We start from the raw sequence: 22,836 nt of genomic DNA on the forward strand, positions 1-22,836 counted from the left end.
AAGTATGGGGAGAAAAGGGAACTAAGGGAGAAGGAAAGATAGAGGGGGAGCAAAGAGGAAGGGGGTAAAGGGGAGGGGGCAAGGGGGAAGGAGGGCAATGACGAAAGGAAACTAGGACTAGGAGTAAAGAAGGACAATTGCGGGTAGAAGGAACTACGTAGAAGGCAAGGGGGAGGCGGAAGAAGGGGAAAGAGGGGGTTGGAACAAGCGGAGGGCATGGGGAACTAGGTGAGGGGGAGGGGTGAAAGGGGGGGGAGGGAAGGAAGAAGAGTTTGATGGTGTATTTTGTCAACTGAAGATGGCCATTTCCCTAACTTCCATTTTGGGAGGGGCGCCAAGTAAGGGACTGCAAGGACTGATCGCTGGGGGGAGGAGAGGGGGGGCAGAAATCTAAGAAGGGGGGCGGAAAAGGGGGCCAATGAGCTACGAAGAGGATTGGGAAAGGGGGTAATGAACTACGAAGGGGGGTGGGAAAAGGGGGCAGTGAGTACGAAAGGGGGAATAGCGGACGTGCGAAGCCATTTTGTCATACGCGGGTGACCAGTTTCCTATCTCCCGTAATGAGAGGAAATTAAAATATAAGATTGGTCGCTGGAAATGGGGGAGGGCGACGTGGGGGAGGGGTAGCGAGGAGGGAGGGGGGGGTTATTCAGCATTTTTTGAAAGGGGATATATTAATTTTCCTCGCCTTCAACGAATTAGAGAGGTCGAATGTGGGATTGATGTAAGAAGTGGATGTTGATTGATGTGTCGCTTGCTCTCACATTCCCTTTCTTTTTCTTCCCTCTACACTTTATTCTTCTCTCCTTCCCTTTGTACACTTCCTCAATTTCTCCCCCCACCCTCTCCCCTCACACATTGCCCCCTCTCCCCTCCCTCTTCCTCTCCTCCCTCCACAATCCTCAATCCTTCTCTACCTACTAGGCTACTCCTTCCTGTCCTCTCCCTTTCTTCCTCACACTACGCCACCATTCTCCTTTTCCTTCTTCTTCTTCTCTCTCTCTCTCTCTCTCTCTCTCTCTCTCTCTCTCTCTCTCACCTGGCCAGCATCTAAGAATACACCTGACCTGCCTTAATTGCTCTCGCTTCACTAATTACCTGCACATAACGAGCCAGGTCAGACAGGTAAGCAAGGCAGGTGTGTGAGGGTGTGTATAGGGCAGGTGTGTGAAGGTGTGTGCAGGGCAGGTGTGTGATGGTGTGTGCAGGGCAGGTGTATGGGGGTGTGTACAGGGCAGGTGTATGGGGGTGTGTACAGGGCAGGTGTGTAAGGGTGTGTGCAGGGCAGGTGTGTAAGGGTGTGTGCAGGGCAGGTGTGTGAAGGTGTGTGTAGGGCAGGTGTGTGAGGGTGTGTGTAGGGCAGGTTTGTATGAAGGGCAGCTCCAGAAAACGTTCATCAACACACACACACACACACACACACACACACACACACACACACACCTACTCCACCGTGTACACCTAATCCGACCACCAATTCAATTCCTCACGCACTTGACAATGTCTGAGAGTTAACCAGGCTGAGAGAGAGAGAGAGAGAGAGAGAGAGAGAGAGAGAGAGAGAGACAGACAGACAGACAGACAGACAGACAGACAGAGAGAAGCAGCAGACTGGAATAAGCAGATGAAGGAGGAAGCAGGCACAGCAGGAGGAGAGAAAATAAGAATGAAGGAAGAAGCAGTAAAGCAGAATGAGAAGATGGAGGGACAGCAGGAGGAGGAAAGGACAGCAGGAAGAGAGAGAAACATAATAAAGGAGTAAGCAGAAGATGGGAATAGGGAGAGGGAAGAGGATGGACAGGGAGCAAAGTAAAGAGGTGAAAATAAAACAAGTGGAACGGGCAGTAGGCTTGAATAAAGAGAGGCAGTGAGAAAATAAGCCAGGGTAAAAATAAAGAAGGAAATAAAGCAGGAAGATATCGATAAAGCAGGAACGAATACAACAAAAGGAGCTAAGAAATAAAAGGAAAAAATAAGGTAAAATAAAGCAGGAAAAAACTAAAATAGGGCAGGAAAAACAAAGCAAAATAAAGCGGGAAGATATTAAATAAAATCAGGAAGAAAGAAAATTAAAGCAAGGACGAACTAAAGTATGAAAAAACACAATAAAGCAAGGAAGAAATAAAACAAAGCAGGAAAATAAAGCAATAAAATAAACTATGAAGAAATAAAGCTCGAACTAAAATAAATCCGCGAAAATAAAGCAAGCAGGAAATAAAACAATACAGGAGGAAGCAGCCGAGCGGACGAAACAGGTAAAGGAAGCGCGGGATGGAGTCTAATTGATGCAGGTGTTGAGGAAGTTGGCAGTGCATTAAGGGCTTGGAGGACCTGCTTGAGGCGAGGCGGGGACAGTGGGTGAAGGTGTGGGCTTGTGGGCGTGGAGTTGTGGGTGTGGTGGAGGCTGGATGTGGATGGGGTTGTGGTAACAGTTGGTGTGGAACCGTGTGAGTGTGGTGTTGTTAGTGTGATGGAGCTCTGAGTGTGCGTGGGAAGGTGTGGGTGGAGGTGTGGATTTGTGTGTGTGTTAGTGTGAAGTGTGGGTGGGGGTTTGATGGACTGTAGTGTGGATGGGGTGCAGTGGGGTATGGATGATAGGTGGTGGTGTTAGCGTGGGTGTGGAGCTATGGATGTGGGTGTGGTGGAGTTGTGTGTGGTTATGTGGGTGTGATGGAGTGTAGGTGTACGTATGTGGATGAGGTGGTGTGTAGGTGTGGAGTTTTGAGCATGGATGTGGTTGAGTGTAGGAGTGTAGTGTAGAGATGGAAGTCTGGAATATCACTTCCTTCTAGACATGCACGAAAAACAACGATCATTTGGAGGAGTAGAGGAGCATATAGTAGGTGCAGGTGTGGTGTGGTGTGGGTGTGGCGGACTCTAAATGTGGAGTTGTGTAGGAAGAAAACCGTGATGGAACGTGGAAGTATGGTGATGTGAGGGAAACAACCACACTCCACCAAATCAAATATAATCATCATCATCATCATCATCATCATCATCATCATCATCATCATTAACATCATCATTATCACTATTCCTTACCTGCTTCTCCCTTGCTCCTGTCATCACCATCTTCATCGCATCTTCCTCGCCCGGCCTCACTCACCTGGGGGAGAATTAATTAAGCACCTTAGCAAATCTCTCCACAGGTGTAGGAAGCGTAGGTAATTAGAAAGTAAATAATTCTGTTAGCAGTGACCAGGCTACCTAGAAAGAACGGAAAGGTGTGTATAGTCTATATAACTCTCTCTCTCTCTCTCTCTCTCTCTCTCTCTCTCTCTCTCTCTGCAGTATGTTGGCGCAGCTTTATGTTTGGGCAACTGACAGACAAAGGGACCATGAGGAAAATACAGCACATTCCCTATTAATATTAAGGATACGATGGGACCGTCAGATCTGTAAGCTCTATGTAACCCCACGTCTCTCTCTCTCGCCAGGTGATGCAGAAGTCATGTCGGTGCAGCTTCATGTACGGGGAACTGACGGACAAGGAGACCATCAGCAGGATAGAGCAGTGCCTCGAGAACCAGCAGCAAGACCAGTTCGAGATCCTCCTCTACAAGAAAAACCGTAAGTGTGTGCGTGTGGGGGTGGTGCTGTGTGTGTGCTGACGGCTGTGTGCGTCTGTGAGTGTGCACCATTACACTGTCAATCAGGAAGAGAGGCATACGTATTTTCTCTAACAATACCTATGGCTCCTGGCTCCCCCAGACTACATACTGCTTATTTTACTACTATGGGTTGTGCCCCTTTCCTCGTATCGATCCAGGCATCTTTGATCATATAAATTTTCACCCACTTCATATACTGTCACTGCTGAGAACGATATTATAGTTTTCATCCCTATGGCTCCTGGCTCCAATCTACTGTATATCGCTCCAAACACCTCAGTTCGTGCTATTATTTAATTTCTGTGGCTCCCTCTCCACCTCCCTTACTGTCACTACTGCTAAGGATTATATACGCCACCCCTCTCTGGCTCTTGGCTCCCCATTTCCCTAATTCGACTTATCCAGGCTCAGGCTGATACGTTACCCCTCCCTAAATCCATGCGTGATATTACAGTATTTCGGATACCCTACTTTTCAATTGTTCTTCCACACAGGAAAAACCAAGACATATATGAGGCACTTCTTGGCTCTAGAAGTTTTATCTGGTGCTGGACCAGGTCTGTATATTATTATGACAGTCAGAAATACCGGTTTTGAGTAATTAAATTTAAAAAAAAAAAGTACGGCAATACTTTCGTAAGAGGAGATCAGTAACTCTCTGACAATAACATTACAGTCTTCTAGTTTTTATTATTATTATTATTATTATTATTATTATCCAAGGTGGGGGCTGGAGCCAAGGGTAGTTCTCAGCAACAAAACACGTCCCTGTGTGTGTTGCCTGTGGTTCACGTTCACTTAGATAGGTTCACTCAGAGATATGTTGTCTGATCAAGCTTTTCACTCTAGTCAGTCTGCTCACTCTGATAAATTTGTTCACTGATACATCTGTTCACACTCAAAGCTTGGTTCACACTTACATTTGTCCACTGATAATTTGTTCACTCTAATAAATCTGTTCACTCACAATGATATCTGTTCAGTCTGATAAATTTCTTCACTGATAAATCTGTTCACTTATAAATCTGTTCACTCTGATGGATTTGTTCACTCTGATATATTTGTTCACCCCAGTAAATCTGTTCATTGATATATTTCATCATTTGTTTATAGATTTGTTCAGTGTGATAAATCTGTTCACGCTAATAAATCAATTCACTGATAAATATCTTCTCTGATAAATTTGTTCACTCTGACGTTCACGCTTTTCATGGAAGCCTAATTTAGTACACACACACTGATTCTATGTACGTGCCCGTGTGTGTATGTGTGTATGGTTGGCAGCCTTCACGCTCATAGGTGCACACAGTCTTCATGCCCTCACAGTAGAGTTTGCCTCTGTGTGTGTGTGTGTGTGTGTGTGTGTGTGTGTGTGTGTGTGTGTGTGTGTGTGTGTGTGTGTGTGTGTGTGTGTGTGTGTGTGCCCCAGAACTCAGCCGTCAACCACAAAACGTAGTAAGGCTCTTTAGGTCGCATTCTCAAAAATTAAACGGCGAAATGGAAAGCAACCCCCATTATTTTCGAGTCAATTTTTGAGATGCCTAAAATACTATATATATTATTTTTAGCCTGCATCCCACAGTATATCGCGCAATGAGGCAACCAGGCACGTTATATTTTAAGGGTTTTATAAATTCTTAAAAAAAACAAAAAACAAATGGGTGCTTGCCTTCCCTCCGCCATGTTAATTTTCAAGAATGTAATTTTCGAGTTTTATTTATTTATTTATTTTTTTGTCTCGCCCCTAACAGATTTTTTTTTTTCGAATTTCCTGAGCTGCGTTGAGGTGCTGTTGGCCAAAGACTATTATTATTATTATTATTATTATTATTATTATTATTATTATTATTATTATTATGCTGGTTATAATGGCGGTGGTTTTGATGATGATGATGATGATGATGGTGACGATGTTATCTTTATTATTATTGTCATTATTATCACATTATTATTATTATTATTATTATTATTATTATTATTATTATTATTATTATCATTACTATTATTATTATTATTATTATTGTGAGGGAGCTTCACGGCCGTATTCTCATTGGTAGAGGGAGCCTTCTAACACCTCTTCTAACCATCTAATTAACATATAAAATTTTTCTATTCCCTTCTATACTATTTTTACAAGTCCTATATCACATGACCTCCATAAATTAAAAAAAAAAAACAGGAAAATACAAACTCGAAAAAAAAAAATCCTGTTTAGATGAATTAATAAAACAGATGGAAGTTTATACGTGATGTACAAATTTGCTAGTCACGAAGAAGTGCTATGAAACCTCAATGAGAATACGGTCCTCGGTCTGAAAAGGTCTACCCAGCCACCACCACCCAGCTCAGTGTGTGCAGAATAGCCTTAGTTATGGGCATTTATCATTACTTATCCATTTATTTACTTACGTGTGTGTAGTCATGGCGACGGTGCAGCCTTTGTTTTTTTCTTTTTTTCTCTCTCTCTCTCTTTTTTTTCTTTAGTGTAAGGAAGAAGCTTAATGTCAGGCACTGGACACAAGCAGCAGCATAGTCTAAATTCCATCAGTCTAAAAATATCAGAAACTTTAGTCACCTCCATTTCCAAAATTACATCAAGTCAAGTGGGGTTGGTGGAGGATTAGTGCCCCTCCCTGTAAAACAACTAACTCTGAGCCTTGGCCACCCCGTTTGGGATACATGGCGTCTGGCAATGAGTGAATGAATGTATCGGAACAAAGGATCCAACCTGCTTGCATACCCCGGCCTCGGTCACCTAATGGCCACGCTGCTCGATCTCTGGCAGCCTCCCTATTCAGTCCCTTATCCCTGAGGTCACGCTGTATGGCCTCGTCCCCGGGTTTTTATCGGTCTAAACATTTTGATAATTTTCGCCTAGTCGCTAAAAACCAAAATTATGGAAAACACGAAATATTATGATTTTTTTTTATTTTAATCTATTCCCAAAGATGACCTCTGAGTAGATACAGTGGAAGTGTAAATGAACTTCTGACCCCGACCCCCCCCCCATCAGTGGTCTTTCTCCTTCCTCTCAAAGGCCTGAATTTACGAACTGGCTTACGATACTTCTCTGTTGTAACTACGATATTTCTTTGTCTGTCTGTCTGTCTGTCCACGTATGTGTGTATGTATGTATGTATGTGTCTGTCTCTGTCTTTCTGTCTGTCTGTCTGTCTGTCTATGTGTGTGTATGTACGTATGTATGTATGTGTCTGTCTGTCTATCTCTGTCTGTGTGTCTGTCTCTCTGTCTGTCTGTCTGTCTTTCTCAGTCTGTCTGTCTTTCTGTACTACCTGTATGTATGTATGTATGTATGTGTCTGTATGTCTGTCTGTATGTATGTATGTGTATGAATGTTTGTGTCTGTCTGTGTGTGTGTGTGTGTGTGTGTGTGTGTCTGTCTGTCTGTATGTATGTATGTACCGTATGTATGTATGTATGTATGTATTATGTATGTATGTGTGTGTCTATTTGTCTGTCTGTACAGTATGTATGTATGTGTATGAATGTTTGTTTGTGTCTGTCTGTCTGTCTGTCTGTATGTATGTATGTGTGTGTCTGTTCGTCTGTATGTATGTATATGTATGAATGTTTGCGTCTGTCTGTCTTTCAATCTTCTTTTTTCCCTTTCATATTTTTTCTCTCTCTCTCTTTCTCTAAGGAAGGACCAGGAAGGAGACTGGTGTTCTTTCCCTAGCCTCCTCTCCCTCCTCCAAGAAGCCAATCTTAGTAACGAGAGGAATTTTGTCGTAAGTCGCAGGTTTTCTGCAGGAGGGAGAAAGAGACGAGGAGTACAGAACCTTCCTTGTCTTTAGATTTTCCTACTAAAAAGATAGAAAGAGAAAGAGAAAGAAAGGAAGGGAGGAAGAAAGAAAGGAGATAAAGAAAGGAAGGAAGGACGGAAGGAAGGAAGGAAGAAAAAAAAAAACAGTGAAACACAAACATCTTAAGTTACGACATAAATTGATCGTAAATGTCTTCAAGAATCCGACCCTAACTTTCCTCGTAAGATACACGCAGTTCCGTAACACCGGCCGCTGTCACACTCATCCTCCAGTCTTTCAAACGCATCTCGAAATGAACGGTTCTTGAATTTGGCTCTCTGTTATCTTGTTTTTGTTTTTTTTCTTGGAGGGAACAGTCATGCGGGCTTCACGCCTTTGGTTCCTTCTTCCTTACTTAAAAAAAAAAAAAAAAAACTCGGTAACGGGTGCTAAAGCTTTGTCCAGTGCCGGAGACTTATTATATTAACCCTTCAGTGCGTTTTGCTTTCCTCTTTTTTTTTTCTTTTGCTGAATATTAAAATCATCGAGAGACAGGAAACATAATAATAATAATAATAATAATAATAATAATAATGATAATAATAATGATAATAATAATAATAATAATAATAATAATAATAATAATACTAATATAAAACTCGGACCGAAAGAAATAACCCCCTCAGTAGGAGAAGTCTTTGCTAAGCTAAAAATTAAAGACAGGAAATAAAAGGCAGGAACGCACTGAAAGGGTTAATGAAGAAGGTGTACAGCTGCGGACATATATAACGATACACTTCCATACGATCCATAACGAAACGGTGAGCGATGATTTCCGAAACCCATATAGTCTTCGGAATACAAACAATTCAAAATACTATGTGCGAGTTTCAATAATTTTCAACCAAAAAAGGATTGTTTATTTTGGTCCGCAGGTGTACACAGAGAGGGCCAGGTAGTACAAGGGTGAACCTGGGTGTACTTAACCACACCTTTGTACTACTGGCAGCCTCAAGTAGGGTGTACCACATAGGGGGACGTCTGATATAGCAAAAGGTGTAGGGATATGGACTCACATAACGGCATGAAGGTGTCTCACTCTCAAGCCTCCCTGTTGATATTTCACTCTCTGTCACATCACAAAATGTCGTAGTTCTTCTTCTTCAATTATATATACTGTATAAACCTGTATAAACCCCCTAGACGAATGTTATATAAAGTAGTCCACTCCAAACCCATAGTGATCCCACCTCAAGACAACCCCACCTCCAAACCCATCGTAATTTCACCTCCAAACCCACAGTACCTCCAAATCTATGACAACCTCCAAATCCAAAATGACCCCGTTTTCCAAATCCGTAGTGACCCCACCTCCAGATGACCTCTACTCCAAATCTATAGCAACCCCACCTTCAAATTTATAGAACCCCTCCAAATCCAAAATTACCCCAGCTCCAAATCCAGTGACCTTAAAATCCACAGTGATTCCACCTCCAAATGAACCCACCTCAAAGTCCATAGTGACCCCACCTCACCTCCACAGTGACCCCACCTCACCTCCACAGTGACCCCACCTCACCTCGATACTGACCCCACCTCGTGACCTGCCTCCAAACCCAGTCACTCTTACCCCAGCCCATGCGAGCCTCCCCGTGAATACAGGTAGCAGTAGGAGTCCAGCAGATTCCCACCCAAGTCTAATTCATTCCCACCCCACGTCCTGAATTCCCACCCCACCCCACACCCTATTACCCTCTAGCACTCACCCCCATCCGATTGACCTATTTCCCCCTCTGAAAATACATCTTTCAATTCACATCCCAAGTTCCCGCCTACCCATCACTCCCACCCCCACCCTACTATCCTCCTACATTCCCCTCCGTCCCCATCACACATGCACACCCCTACCCATCCTTATTTCCTTCCCCTCCCCGTCACACACTGTCCCCTATCCTTTTCTCTGTCACCCTCGGTCTCCGCCTTCCCTTCCCCGGCATGCAGAGACACGACAATTGATTCTGCTTCGGTCCTCCTCTGCTGGGCCATCAATTAGTAATCCAGCCTCCGTGGCCAACAGAGACATGTCAACTCCCGCCACTGTGGTGCTTCTCTTACCTGCCCATCCGTTGCAATAATCTGTACTTGTATGGCTGCCAATCCTCCCAGGGGTAGGACCTAAAAACACCTTTATTACCGAGTTACTGAGTTACTACGCAGCTGAAGAATTGTTTATTTTAGGTCCGCCAGCCCGATACCCAGCCGGCCTACAACGTCATACCTCAAGACATGTTCTGCGGATGGATACGCACATAAACTGATGGATTTGTGTGTGGTGGTAAAAAAGTAGGCTGATGGATGAATGGACATAAATAAAATGATACATTAGGGAGATTGGTGAATAAATGAATGACTAGCTAGATTCACGGGTATATGGGTAGAGGCTGTGTCCAGGAACTGTGGCGCAAGGCACAGAAATTAACCCCAGAAATTAACAGGACAACCATGAGAGTTAAACCTCGAACCGCGAAATGCCAATGTTATTTTTTTTTTCTAGATAACGTCACACGACTTATTCACCTGCAAGAAAAAAAATATTAAAGAAAGGGTTTAAGCAGCCATTCAGATCTCGAGGAGGCCATTTATATTTTTTACTCTTGCTGTGCCCTGGCGATTTTATTCAGCTGAGAACAGACTTTTCAAATTGGAAGGGTTAGATACGGCCTTGATTAACCCCTTCACTCCCAGGGGGGCTCTCCTCAGCTGAATAAAATCGTCTGGCAGCAGCAAGAATAAACCACAAGAGGACGTGAAGCGATGAGAGACGCACCACAGTGTCGGAAATTGTCTCGTGTTTATTAGAAGATCCCTACTCAGTAACGATCTCCCCCTGTCCTCTGTCTCGTCCTTCTCCACTCTCTTCCCCACTCTCCACTCTCCCTCACTCACTCGCTTTCCACTTTCTTCTCCCTCTCCACTCTCCCTAATTTCCCTTGCTGCCTCCTCTCTTTATCCCTCTCCACTCTCCTTTCTCCCTCTTCATTCTCCCTCCCCCTTTCCCCTTTCCCTCCCCCATTCCCACTCTCTTCCCCATTATCCCGTCTCCCTCCCCTTCTCCTATTTCCCTATTCCTTCTCCACTCTCTCTCACACCTCTACATTCTCCCTTCCACTCTTCCCTCTCCCTCTCCCCCTTCCCTCTTACTCCCTCTTTAACCATTTCAGTCCAATGATTAACATTTTACTTTTGCTCTCTCCAGACGATTTTAAGCACCTCAAGATAGATTTTTCGAGCGGCAGTGAAAAGATAAAGCCTAAGTTAACACCTCCCACGAGTAAAATCGCTGAATAAAATCGTCTGGTGTAAAAGTGAATACAGAGAAAAATACACCATAACAGTGAAGGTGATGCACTGTACTGGTTCACTCATACTACTTCCCGACGATTTTATTCAGCTTAAGACCAGGCGATTTTTACTCAAGGGGTTAATGAAGGCTACAGTCAACCCCTCTAGCATGAAAAATCTCTCCTGTTCTGAGTAAAATCGTCTGAGAGGGAAAAATAACATAGGGACAGATACCCTTGTGAAGAAGTTAAACTAAGCCCATCCCCTCCCCCCCTCCTAAAGAACCCAGCCATGTCCCTCCTCATTAACAACCCTTCCTTTATTGATGATCTTTCCCTCCTCCTCCTCCTCCTCCTCCTCCTCCTCCTCTTCCTCTTCCTCCTCTTCTTCCCTCACTATTTTAGACTTCCTCTCCCCTCCTCGCCTCTTCTCTGCCCGACTCCCCTCCTTCCCTCTTCTCCCACCTCCTCCTCCTCCTCATTTTTCCCTCCCTCGTCACTCCTCCCTCCCACTAAAGCTTGCCCATCCGTTCCCCTCCAAAATTTAGAGTTATGTTCCTACTCACCAACAACTTACACCTTTCCCTCCCAGCTGGTCCCTTCCTCCCTACCTCAAGTTTCCCTCTTTCTAACTCTCTTCCTCCCCCCTTCCTCCTCTCACGCGGCCTCCCCCTCCCTCTCCCTCTTTCCCTCCCCTCCCCCACTCTCTACCTCTCACTCCCTCCTAAATAACAACCCTCTTCCCTTTGTCTCCTTTCTTCGCACCTTTCTCCCTTTCCCTCCCTCCCCCTTCCTTCCAGATCCTTCCTCCTCCCACTCCCTCCTGGCCCTCCCTCCTTCCCTCCAGGTCCTCCCTCCTCCCCCCTCCCCCTCCCAGCTCAATTTCTCAGTATGCCATTGTACTCCTTTGCAGATTCTAAGGTGTATTTTGGCCCTTCCAAGAGTAAAACGGGTAATTATTATTGCCTGAGCCAGCATCGTCCCTGCCTCGGTCGCCTCCACTCTGCTTAACCTGCCCACACCTCTATTGATAAAAAAGAAAAGAAAAAAGTAACGGAAATAAAGTCTATAATATCCAACCTCACTGTCTACAAATATTCAACCACACAGCCCTATTATCAACCTCCCACAGTTTATAATCAACCTCACTGTCTTGAATTCCGGATCATCCCACAGTCTAACCTCACCCCTACACAACCACACAGTCTATAATCACCCCCACCCACACCCCACACACTCTCCAATCACCCTACTCACCCATACCACCACCCACACTCTGAAATCACCCCCCCACCCACACCCCCACACCCTAAAATCCCACCCACAGTCTAAGGTATCCCCCACATTAACCCACAGTCTATAATTTCCCCACATGCACATCCCTATGGTCTAAAATCACCCCCACACACCATTGCAGTCATAAGTCACCCCACACATAACTACACAATTTATAACCACCCCACACCCCACCCCACCGTTTAAACCCTCACCCCACCGCACCCACAAACCTCCCCCACCCCCCCCTACACACACACACACACACACACACACACACACACACACACACACACACACCACAGTCTAAGCCCCACACTACCATCCAAACCCCACACTCCCACCTCAGCCCCACAGTCTAAACCCCACAATCTCACCCCAACCCCACAGTCTAACATATCCCCGCCTTTACAGTCTACAATAAACCCCGTACCCCACAGTCTAAACCCCCACCCCCACACCTCACCCCCACAGTCTAAACCCCCCACCCCCACACCTCATCCCCACAGTTTGACCTCCTTGGGCCGGTCTCGTTGGCTTAGGAGGCTCCCTGAAAAAGAAAAACACTTGGCCAAAATTTTCCCTCCTATTTCATGGTTAAAAAAAAAATGTTATAGGTCTAAGTCCTTTCCATCAGCACTTCTTCGTGACTAGCATCCATACTCAAGTGCTAATCTGTAGTTCCAAACGAGCATTCAAGATGGAGGGATGGCAATTTTAGGCCAAGTTAGATTGAAAGGAGTACCGGCAGCCTCCTAAGCCCCCGAAACATGCACAAGTCGAACATTAATGAAACCCTTACGTTATATTCTGAAAAATCCGTTTGGCCATCACTGGATTTTCAAAAGTTAGTGTTCAGGGTCTCAGTAATCATCGCTCAGGGGTGGATCAGTATTTACGTCCGCACCTGATTAAACCAATGAAAACGATACGTAATGAAACAGTGAACGATGAATTTAGGAACCTTGTAATGGGATCTATGGAGGCTTTTCAGAATACGGTGCAAAGGTTTCATAACTGTTCGACTTAAAAGTGCATACATATCAATCCACACACACACACACACACACACACACACACACACACACACACACAATCAGGACCCCTATGCTAACCCCTTCAGGTCGAGGACTTCCTTTTCTTACTATTTCCAGACGGTTTTCTACAGTTTAGGGGAGACTAGGGTGTTTTCGCCTAAATAAAATAACAACAACAACTATAACAGTAATAATAATAATAATAATAATAATAATAATAATAATAATACAATAAATAATAATAATAATAATAATAATACAATAAATAATAATAATAATAATAATAATAATAATAATAATAATACAATAAATAATAATAATAATAATAATAATAACAATAATAATAATAACTGAAAGGTTAAATAAGTTCGGGCCTTCTGCTTCAAACAGTCTCGTAACTTTGAACAATTCTATATTATTCCAAGCACTGGTAATTAAGCATTTTGAGTAACTACAAAATCTAAATAACTATAAATTCAAAGTACCGATAACTATAAATTCAACGTAATTCTAAATTCCACATAACTATAATTTTTAAGTAACTATTAATTCTAAGTAACTCTAATTGTAGGTAGACTAACTAAATTCTACGTAACTATAAATTCTAAGTAACTATACGGATTTTTATTAATTAATTAGTTTATTTATTTATTTACCTGTATTTACTTATTGCTGCTTATACGAGATTTTATAACATTATCAAAAAGACCCCTCGTACTGAGAAGGTTCACGAAGGCTACCGTATATTTAACCCTTCCAAATTTCCACAAAGGGTCTCTAAAACTCCACATAGTCCCTCCAAAAGTCCAAAAGTCTCTCCTAAATCCCCCAAGGTGTCTCCAAGGCAGGGAAAAGTCTCCAAAATTCGTTAGTCTTTCGGAAATTCCAAAAAGTCTCTCCAAAAATCTCAAAACTCTCCAATATTAAAAAGGTCCCTCCAAGATTCCAAAAAAGTCTCTCCAAAATTGTAAAGAGTCTTTCCAAGATTCCAAAAAGTCTCTCCTATGCTGAATATTGCAGTCTGAAGGTAGGAAAAATAAATAAATAAATGCATAATAATAATAATAATAATAATAATAATAATAGTAATAATAATGATAATAATAATAATAATAATAATAGTAATAATAATGATAATGATAATAATAATAGTAATAATGGTATTAATAATAATAATAATAATAATAATAATAATAGGGGGTTAGGTACAGCCCCCCAACCCCTCCATCACCAGGCTCCTGTGTATATGCTGAATAAAATCGTCTAATAAAAGAAAGCATAAAGTATAAAGTCCACGGGCTGAAGGGGTTAAGTACTGTAGGAGTCTTCTCTCTCTCTCTCTCTCTCTCTCTCTCTCTCTCTCTCTCTCTCTCTCTCTCTCTCTCTCTCTCTCTCAGTATTATAAAACTGTGGGATATACATTATTATTATTATCCACTCCCTCTCAATCTTAAAAAATGAAAAAAATAAAAAAAAATAAGTGATGTACTGTGGGTATGAGTGCAGTGGGGGCGACTGAGGCCTGTCTTTGGTAACTGTTGTGGGCGTGACCCCTGGCCCGCCCACCCCGCCCGCATCTCCGCCCACCACCCCACCCACACGCCGAAAATATCACCCGCCCACTCCGACAAACCCACCCACACTCCGCAATTATCACGCTAATGGCATAATTATCTGTAAATAACCCAGGAACAAATTAATGACAAGGATAATTGACTACACTCTTTATCGTATCTGTAAGTGGGTTTCAGATTCCGTCACACCTACTCCTTTGCGATTTATTTTGCATATTACACCTGGATAATATGTCACTGTAATAGGACTCTGGTTTAAAGTGATTCAGCCTTTGTTTCTTTCTTCCTTGCATCAGAAAATAACGCGTTGCTGTGACCCTAGGCTTACTTGAATACAAAATTTTAAATGTACTGGATGATGATGATGATGATGATGATGATGATGATGATAAAGAAATGACAGGTGAGGGAAGCGTAAGTAAATAAAACCCTACATCAACATGACTTCAACTTTAAATCGTTAGGGAGATAAATTTACTGATGACCTGATGGGCGTAAACTGTCTCTATAATTCCCCTATACCCCAGAGTCCTGTATGCTGTCGATAAATCCACCTTTTTATATAACGGGGCAACTTTTCCCTTTTCGTCACTCCACTTCCTGCAGGCCGGTATCAACACTGGCATAGTAGGCACCGCGGCACAGTAGGCACCGCGGCACTGCTTTCCCACCACAGCAGTGCAGGCCATAAATCATACAACAACTCTGAAACTTCATTAGGAGGTGAAGTCTGCGTGACAGTGATCTGCTGCTCTTGTCCCACTCGTGTATATTCTCAGGTTTTGCTGATAAATCCACCGAAACTGATATTTCCTGCACACTACCCGGTCATTCAGTGTTGGTGAGGAGCTTACACCTGGTGGAGCTGTGCACCCTGTGTGGAGCGAAGCAGCTGCGGCGTCCACCCTGGAGCCAAAGCTTCTTATAATTCCCTGCACCTCGCCATGGGAAGGCCCCTGGTCCGACCCTGGTGAGGCGCTGTCTACTACAAGGAGGCGCCGGTTCCCTGCACGGTATACGTACTGTACTGTACCTGTAAAATGGCCCCACGGAAGCATTTTTTCCTGCGGTCGGTGGGTCTGCTCGGCTAGACAGACAGGGATTAAACAACAACAACAACAACAACTCTGGCATGCATCAGGCCAGGCCACACACGGACCCAGGTCAAGGCGCGGCGTGGCCAGATGCATGACCGAATAATTGGTACTGCACTACTGGTACAAACAGCCGGAGTGACGGATGGGACAATAAAACCTGACAATCCACACTTTATGGCACCAAAAACGCAATTCAATATCACGAACATTTTACCTCCTAGAATTTGTAAAAGTCGTAAGGATGATTTGTGGGAACCCTTTGCAGCATCGTAAACATAGCGCGTTCTCTCCTCCGTTCTACTTATTATTTCTCCTATATTAAATTTACAGAAACTTTGCCAAGTAAAAAAAAATCTTAATACACAGGTACAAGTCAATATTCACGTGTAATATGCAATGAAATCACCAAGGATAAATCGCTAGACGGATGGCTTTAAGTGAAGAGGTTAATATCTGACCTTTATTTCCCCTACACAAGCTGTGAGGTAAGGAGGGTACAGTGTGGAGGTGAGGTGCGGGTGGGGTGTGTGTGTGTGAGTGCGTGCGTGTGTGTGTGTGTCCAGGGGGTGTAGTGTAGGTGTAGGTGTGGCATGGAGGAGGACAGTGTGGTGGTGCAGGCAACCTCGTTCAGTCAACAACACAGCATCCTCGGCACCCTTAGGGGATTCAAACCTGGGCGCCCCTGTTTCTATCAAGGTTTTAATCATAGTAATTACATCACCCTCAGCATCGACATACAAGGTGGTCCACATGTAGCGCTCCTCTTACATTCCGCCGGTTGTTCTCTCGTGTTTTGCGGGGACGGCTCACACAACGCTATCAGTGTCTACCCAGCATCATTTCTCCATTTCCTATTCCCATTGCCGCATCAGGCGGTTCTGAGTAATGCAAAGTAAGAGAATCTCAAGCAAAACAGGAGAATGTAGAGTTAAAGAATGTAAAGGGAACTAGGAGAATGTTAAGCAAAGTAAAAGAATGTTAACCAAAGTAAGAGAATGTCATGCAAAGTAAGAGAATGTAAAGTAACGTACGGGAATGTCAAGCAAGACAAGCGTGACGAGGGCTGTGTTGTTGGCTGCACAGTACTGTAGTATCCGCCTCAGCACATCCCTTCTAGATCCTCACTCACCCTTCTAGATCACCTGCATTTTGCCCCTTACTTAACACACGTTGTACAAAATGAGACACTAGCTTATAACACGACATACTAGCTGATAACACGACATACTAGCTGCTAACACGAGACACTAGCTGATAACACGACATACTAACTGATAACACGAGATGGTAACACACTCAGTATTGGATGATAACAGAAACCAGTTGAAGTAGCTCAGTAAGGTAACGAGAAGAGTTGGTAACGCCATGCCTCCATCAGTGTCCTGCTACAAGGTTCTATGTTGTCTGGAGACGTTGTTAGCGCATTAATATAGCCCGTTTGTTCTAACCTGACAAACATCCCTAACCCCTTTCAGCTCAGTTGATGGCCAAGTGTGGTCAGATTGGAGGGTCGATTTCACTAGTAACCAAAGAGACTCATCCCTTCCTCATCACTAAAGTTCATCGGATTTTCATTCAGCCACGACTTAATATTGTGGGAGTGGCCCGGTTCCGTCAGGTGAAAACAAACGGACTATAGTGTGGCATTGCATGTTTCTGTGGGTCTCGGGGCTGTGTGTAGGCCAGCTTCCTCCTGTATTAACTATAGTCCGTTTAAACTTTCCTGGCGAACTTGCCCTGCCCCCTCCACCCCTCCCCCATTGCCGATGATTGGCTGACACTATTGCAGGTAGCGTAACATTGCATCTTTCCTTGTATCAGTTGCTGGAGAACGTTAATGCAACAGTTCTTTCCTATCTCAGCAGACTGTATTCAACTTATCATGTCCCTGTCAACTTCACATACCATTTACAGTCCTGGGGTGAAAAAGGTTTATCTCAGTGGCGAAAATACAGAGTTAAAAGCACATCAGAAGCTTCTACACTTGAGACCCCTCTAAGTTTGCCCAACCACAGCCCAGCATTCAAGCAGGGGTGTAGTTTAATGTCTAATAACAACATTCAAAGTAAGGCGTGTGGCTGTGTTTCATCCAATTAGATCTTCCACTTAGGGGCGTGGCTGCGTTTCATCCAATAAGAGCCCAGCATATCAAGTCGGGAGGGCGTGGCGGGGGCGTGGCCTAATTTCGCCAGGTAAAAAGGAACGGACTTTAGATTTTGTTGGCCTCGCATCGCCTACCCTCTTGCCGGTGTTAGCTGCCACCCACTCTACTAATCCCACCCACCGTTCTCTCCACAGACAGCGGACTGCCAGGTAGTGTAAGGTTCACCCATATCTACCTCACTGTCTCTCTTTCCCGCCACTGTGTCTCGATCTCTCACGCTCCCACCCCTCCCCCCATCAAAGGGATCTTGGGGAGACAAATTTATTATTACTATTATCTCACTTCCATTGCTCATTTTTCTCTCTGTCTCGTTCTACTTCTTCTTCTCCTCTCGTATCTCCTCAACTCCACTTCTTCACTTCGTTCTTCACCATTTTTCACCATTTCACCTTCATTGCCCATCTTTTTCTCAGTCTCATTCTACCCCTTCCTCTTCTCTCGTCTCTTTCATCAATTTCACTCCCACACTTCAATCTTCACCGTTTTTCATATTCAGTTTTCATTTCTTTCCTCTGTCTTTCAACCTCTTCTTCATCTCCTCTCATCCCACCTCTCTCTCGTCAGTTTTATTTCTATACTTCGTCCTTCATCATTTCATCCTTTCCTTCTTCACTCTCTCTCTTTTTTCTTCCCTCTCCTCCTACTTTTTCTCTTCCTTCTCCTTTCCTTTCTCTCTCTCTCTCGTGAATCTGCGTCTCCTACACTTCAGTTCTACCTTTCGTTCTTCACCGTTCTCTCTCTCTCTCTCTCTCTCTCTCTCTCTCTCTCTCTCTCTCTCTCTCTCTCCCTCCCTCCGTTTGAGTGTTAGTATCGTTCACAGTTTCACTTCGTTCTAAAGTTTCCTTGTTATACGTGTGTTCTGTTTTCTGTATCGATGTTCTCTAAGACTGTTCACTGTTCTAGGTTAGTTCTTCACCGTTCGTGTTTTGTGTTCACACCGAGTTCTCACCTTCCCGCAACCCTAACGTCTCCTGCTGTTCTCATCTATTGTGTTCACCATGTTCCTTCTTTATTACCACGATGTATGACGTTCTGTATCGCGTTCTACTGTGTTCTGTTCACCGTTCTCATTTTGTGTTCACGCGTTCTCTTCTTCCCACACCTCACAGCTCCGATCGCTCCTTTCCCCCTCCCTCGCCCCCTCCCCTTCCCCTGTATCCCCTTTTCTTCATCTTATCTCCCTCCCCCCTCCCTTTCCACACTCCCTCCCCACCCCCTGCCATCCCCTTCCTCCCTTCCTCTTCCCTTTCCCTTCCCCTGTCTCTCTCCCCTTCCCTTCCTTTCCCAATCCCCCTCCTCCTACCTTCCCCACCTACCCCTGTCTCCCTTCCCCTCCGTCCCCTGTCTCCTCCTTCCCCTGTCTCCCTCCCTTTTCATTGTTTTCTCTGTCTGACTCTTCTCATTCATTCTTGTTTGCATATCTATCATTCTATCTATCCATCAGTCTATCTACATATCTCTATCTATCTATCTATCTGCCTATCCATCACGTCTATCTACCTATTTCTATCTATCTATCTGTCTGTCTGTCTGTCTATATCTTCATCGAGTTCTGTCCCTACTCGCCATCAACATTCGATTCATTCTTTGCATTCATTTTTTTTTTCATCCCTGTCAGCTTCATACATGCTAACCTATTCACACATCTCAGAGTCATTCCTCCTTCATTATTCATTCACAAATTCTTCATCTTTTTTCCTATACATCCAGCTCTGTCTTTCTCTGTCTGTGTCCCTGCCTGTCTGTCTGTAGTCATGTTTTCATCTGTCTTTGTTTGTCTGTCTCTGTTTATTAATGTATCTCTGTATACCTCTCTCTCTCTCTCTCTCTCTCTCTCTCTCTCTCTCTCTCTCTCTCTCTCTCTCTCTCTCTCTCTCTCTCTCTCTCTCATCCATACGTCCCATCCATCTCTCCATCAATATTTTCAACCACCAATCTCTCTCTCTCTCTCTCTCTCTCTCTCTCTCTCTCTCATCCATACATCCCATCCATCTCTTCATCAGTATTTTCAACCACCAATCAATGTCTCTCTCTCTCTCTTTCTCTCTCTCTCTCTCTCTCTCTCTCTCTCTCTCTCTCTCTCTCTCTCTCTCTCTCTCTCTCTCTCATGTAGCCTAGACTTCCAGAAATTTTTTACGAGCCACGCAGATGTCTTTTTTTGCAATAGTGACTCAACAGGAATGCCGCTCCTATTGCAACATCGTACTGCATGTCAACCAAAACTAACACAACTACCAAACCCCATAACTACCTCTCTCTCTCTCTCTCTCTCTCCAACATCTACTTCTACCAAACCCCGTAACTACTCCCTCTCTCTCTCTCTCTCTCTCTCTCTCTCTCTCTCTCTCTCTCCAACATCTACTTCTACCAAACCTCGTAACTACTCCCTCTCTCTCTCTCTCTCTCTCTCTCTCTCTCTCTCTCTCTCTCTCCCTCCGCTTTTAGATGCGCCCCATGGTCTAAACAGGTCTAGTTCCCTTGGGCCTAGGAGTCTCCCTCGAGCCTCTTTCTAAGCGTATCTAGTTTTACTACACTTTATTATATTTTATTACACTTCGGAGTCTCGTGGGCGTGGCAGGCTCCCTAACACCTCTTCCCTAGCGATTTATTTTCCTTACAACACCTTACCCTCCTCTTGCGTGTTATTCACGACTTTGTGACATCGATACAGACTGCATAAATCGCCTACAAGAAAACGTAAAGGTGCTGTGTACTATAATATATTGGTAGGGAAGAGATGTGAGAAACGCTCGTATTGTACCCGGTTAAAGAAGGTCCCTAACACCCCTTCCTTAGCGATTTATTTTTGGATATGGTTGGTTAGTATCCTTTGGTGTGCTGTTTATGCAGAGAATGGCCTAATGAAAATACTGTAATTAACGTGTCCTAATGAGGCTAATCAGCAACTCAACCCCTTAAAAGCTGACGATTTTCCTTTATTAAATAAAAATCATTAAACTCAAAAAATAAATAAAAAAAATAAATAAATAAATAACCCAAGTTCCACCAAAACTGAAAAAATTATATATATATATTTTTTTCTGTTTTGGGGGTTTTGATTTTTGATTTTTGCTGTTTGTTTTTTTTGATAGTTTTTATTTTTGATTTTTGGTTATTGGTTTATGTGATTCTTTTTTTTGCTTTTGTTTTTTTCTGTAATCCTCTGACTCCATATGGATTTTTTGTCAGTAAAATCGTCTCCAGTTCCAGTAAATCATTAAAAAAATAAAACGCCAAACTGAAAGAGCGAATTTAAGGTGGTGTCAGGGAGCCTCCTAAGCCCACACGAACTAGACCCTTTGTAACTCCCTTAGATCCCCTCCCTCGGGCTAAGGGGATTCAGGGAGCCTCCTAAGCCCATAAAAACTGAATCCTTTATGACACCCTTTACGTGGCTGTCTCTCCCTCAGGCAAAAGGGGTGTCAGGGAGCCTCCTAAACCCATGCGACCCTCTGTGGGCCCCCCCTTCCCCTTTCCGTGGCTCTCGCTCCCCCTTGGCCACAGAACGGCCCCCCCCCCTCACCTTCAAGACGCTCTGGGAAACGTCTTAAGAACGGCATGACCCCTTAACTAACCCCTTAGACGGCAGGGATACCTCTTAAGTGGTCTTCTAGTACCCTGAAAACACTTCTTAAATCCACCGCCACAAGCACAAGGGTCAAGCCAGGTCACCAATTGCCCTCTGACCCCTGGAGAATCCCATGTGGTCCTCTAGTCGTCTAAAAATATTTCTCAAAGGCGTCCACTCGAGCACAAGGGTCAAGTTAGGTCACCATTTGAGCTTTGACCCCTGGGATATCTCTAACGTGGTCTTCATGTCCACTCAAGCACACGGGTCAAGCTAGGTCATCAACTGAACTTTGACCCCTGGGATATCACTGACGTGGTCTGCTAGTCCACTCATGCACAAAGGTCAAGCTAGGTCACCATTTGAACTTTGACCCCTGGGATATCCTTAACGTGGTTTTCTAGTCCACTCAAGCACAAGGGTCAAGCTAGGTCACCATTTGAACTTTGACCTCTGGGATATCTCTAACGTAGTCATCTAGTACCGGTAATCTAAAAACAATTCTTAAATACGTCTACACAAGGGTCAAGTTAGGTCAGCACTCGCCCTTTGACCCCGCGGATCTCTCTTGACCTGAGCGTGATACCTAAGTAGGCTATTATTAATCTGAAAATTATTCTTACGTGCGTGCAGACCATTAAGTGTCCCAAGCTGGGTCACATTATTGTTATTATTATGCAAATCATCAAAACGTGCCAAGCCAGGTCACTTATTATTCTTACTTATCATTCTTACTTATTATTATTATTATTATTATTATTATCATTATCATTATTATTATTACGCAAACCATCAAGAAGTGCCAAGCTGGGTCAATTTCCCATCGCCAGGCACGTCATGACCTGTTACAAATTTTTTATGAAGAGGACACCTGTAAAATCGTTTATGGATATTATTTATTTGTTTTTCCTTCCTCTGTTCATCTTCTGGATTAAAAAAAAAAAAAAAAAAAGATTGCTACGGTTTCTCTCACTCAAAAAAATCGTCTGCCCTTAGCCTGATCGAGACCTGAATTTCTTGATATAAAGGAGATTGGACATAACTACGACTGCCTCTCATAAGTTAAACATCAATGGAACTTGCCTACAAACTTCTATCTATCTATCTATCTATCGCCTTAATCCTGCAGGGGGTGGCCACAAACAAATCGCCTCCATGTCACCCCGTTCTCCGCCATTATAACTTAAACAGATATACTCCGGCACGTCAAGTGATACTCTGCTATTGAGAGAGAGAGAGAGAGAGAGAGAGAGAGAGAGAGAGAGAGAGAGAGAGACAGAGACAGAGACAGAGACAGACAGAGACAGACAGAGACTGACAGAGAGAGAGAATCCTGCAACAAAGACAGACAGACAGACAGACAGAAAACACCGCAATAAACTTTACAGAGAAACGGACCAAAAAA

At 43.8% G+C, this 22,836-nt stretch overlaps 1 protein-coding gene across 1 annotated transcript in view; it reads left to right on the forward strand.

The window, feature by feature from the left end:
* LOC145417881 (potassium voltage-gated channel protein eag-like) overlaps positions 1–22,836 on the forward strand; it is a 336,066-nt gene that overhangs the window by 241,991 nt on the left and 71,239 nt on the right. Inside the window, exons 3-4 of the mRNA XM_080286497.1 lie at positions 3,438–3,570; positions 11,630–11,668. Coding sequence (XP_080142623.1) covers positions 3,438–3,570; positions 11,630–11,668 — 172 coding nt within the window. The remainder of the gene's footprint in view (positions 1–3,437; positions 3,571–11,629; positions 11,669–22,836) is intronic.

Source organism: Coenobita brevimanus, chromosome 111 (genome assembly GCF_032717465.1).
Source record: "Coenobita brevimanus isolate Jiangsu-jjx chromosome 111, ASM3271746v2, whole genome shotgun sequence".
Lineage (NCBI taxonomy): Eukaryota > Metazoa > Arthropoda > Malacostraca > Decapoda > Coenobitidae > Coenobita > Coenobita brevimanus.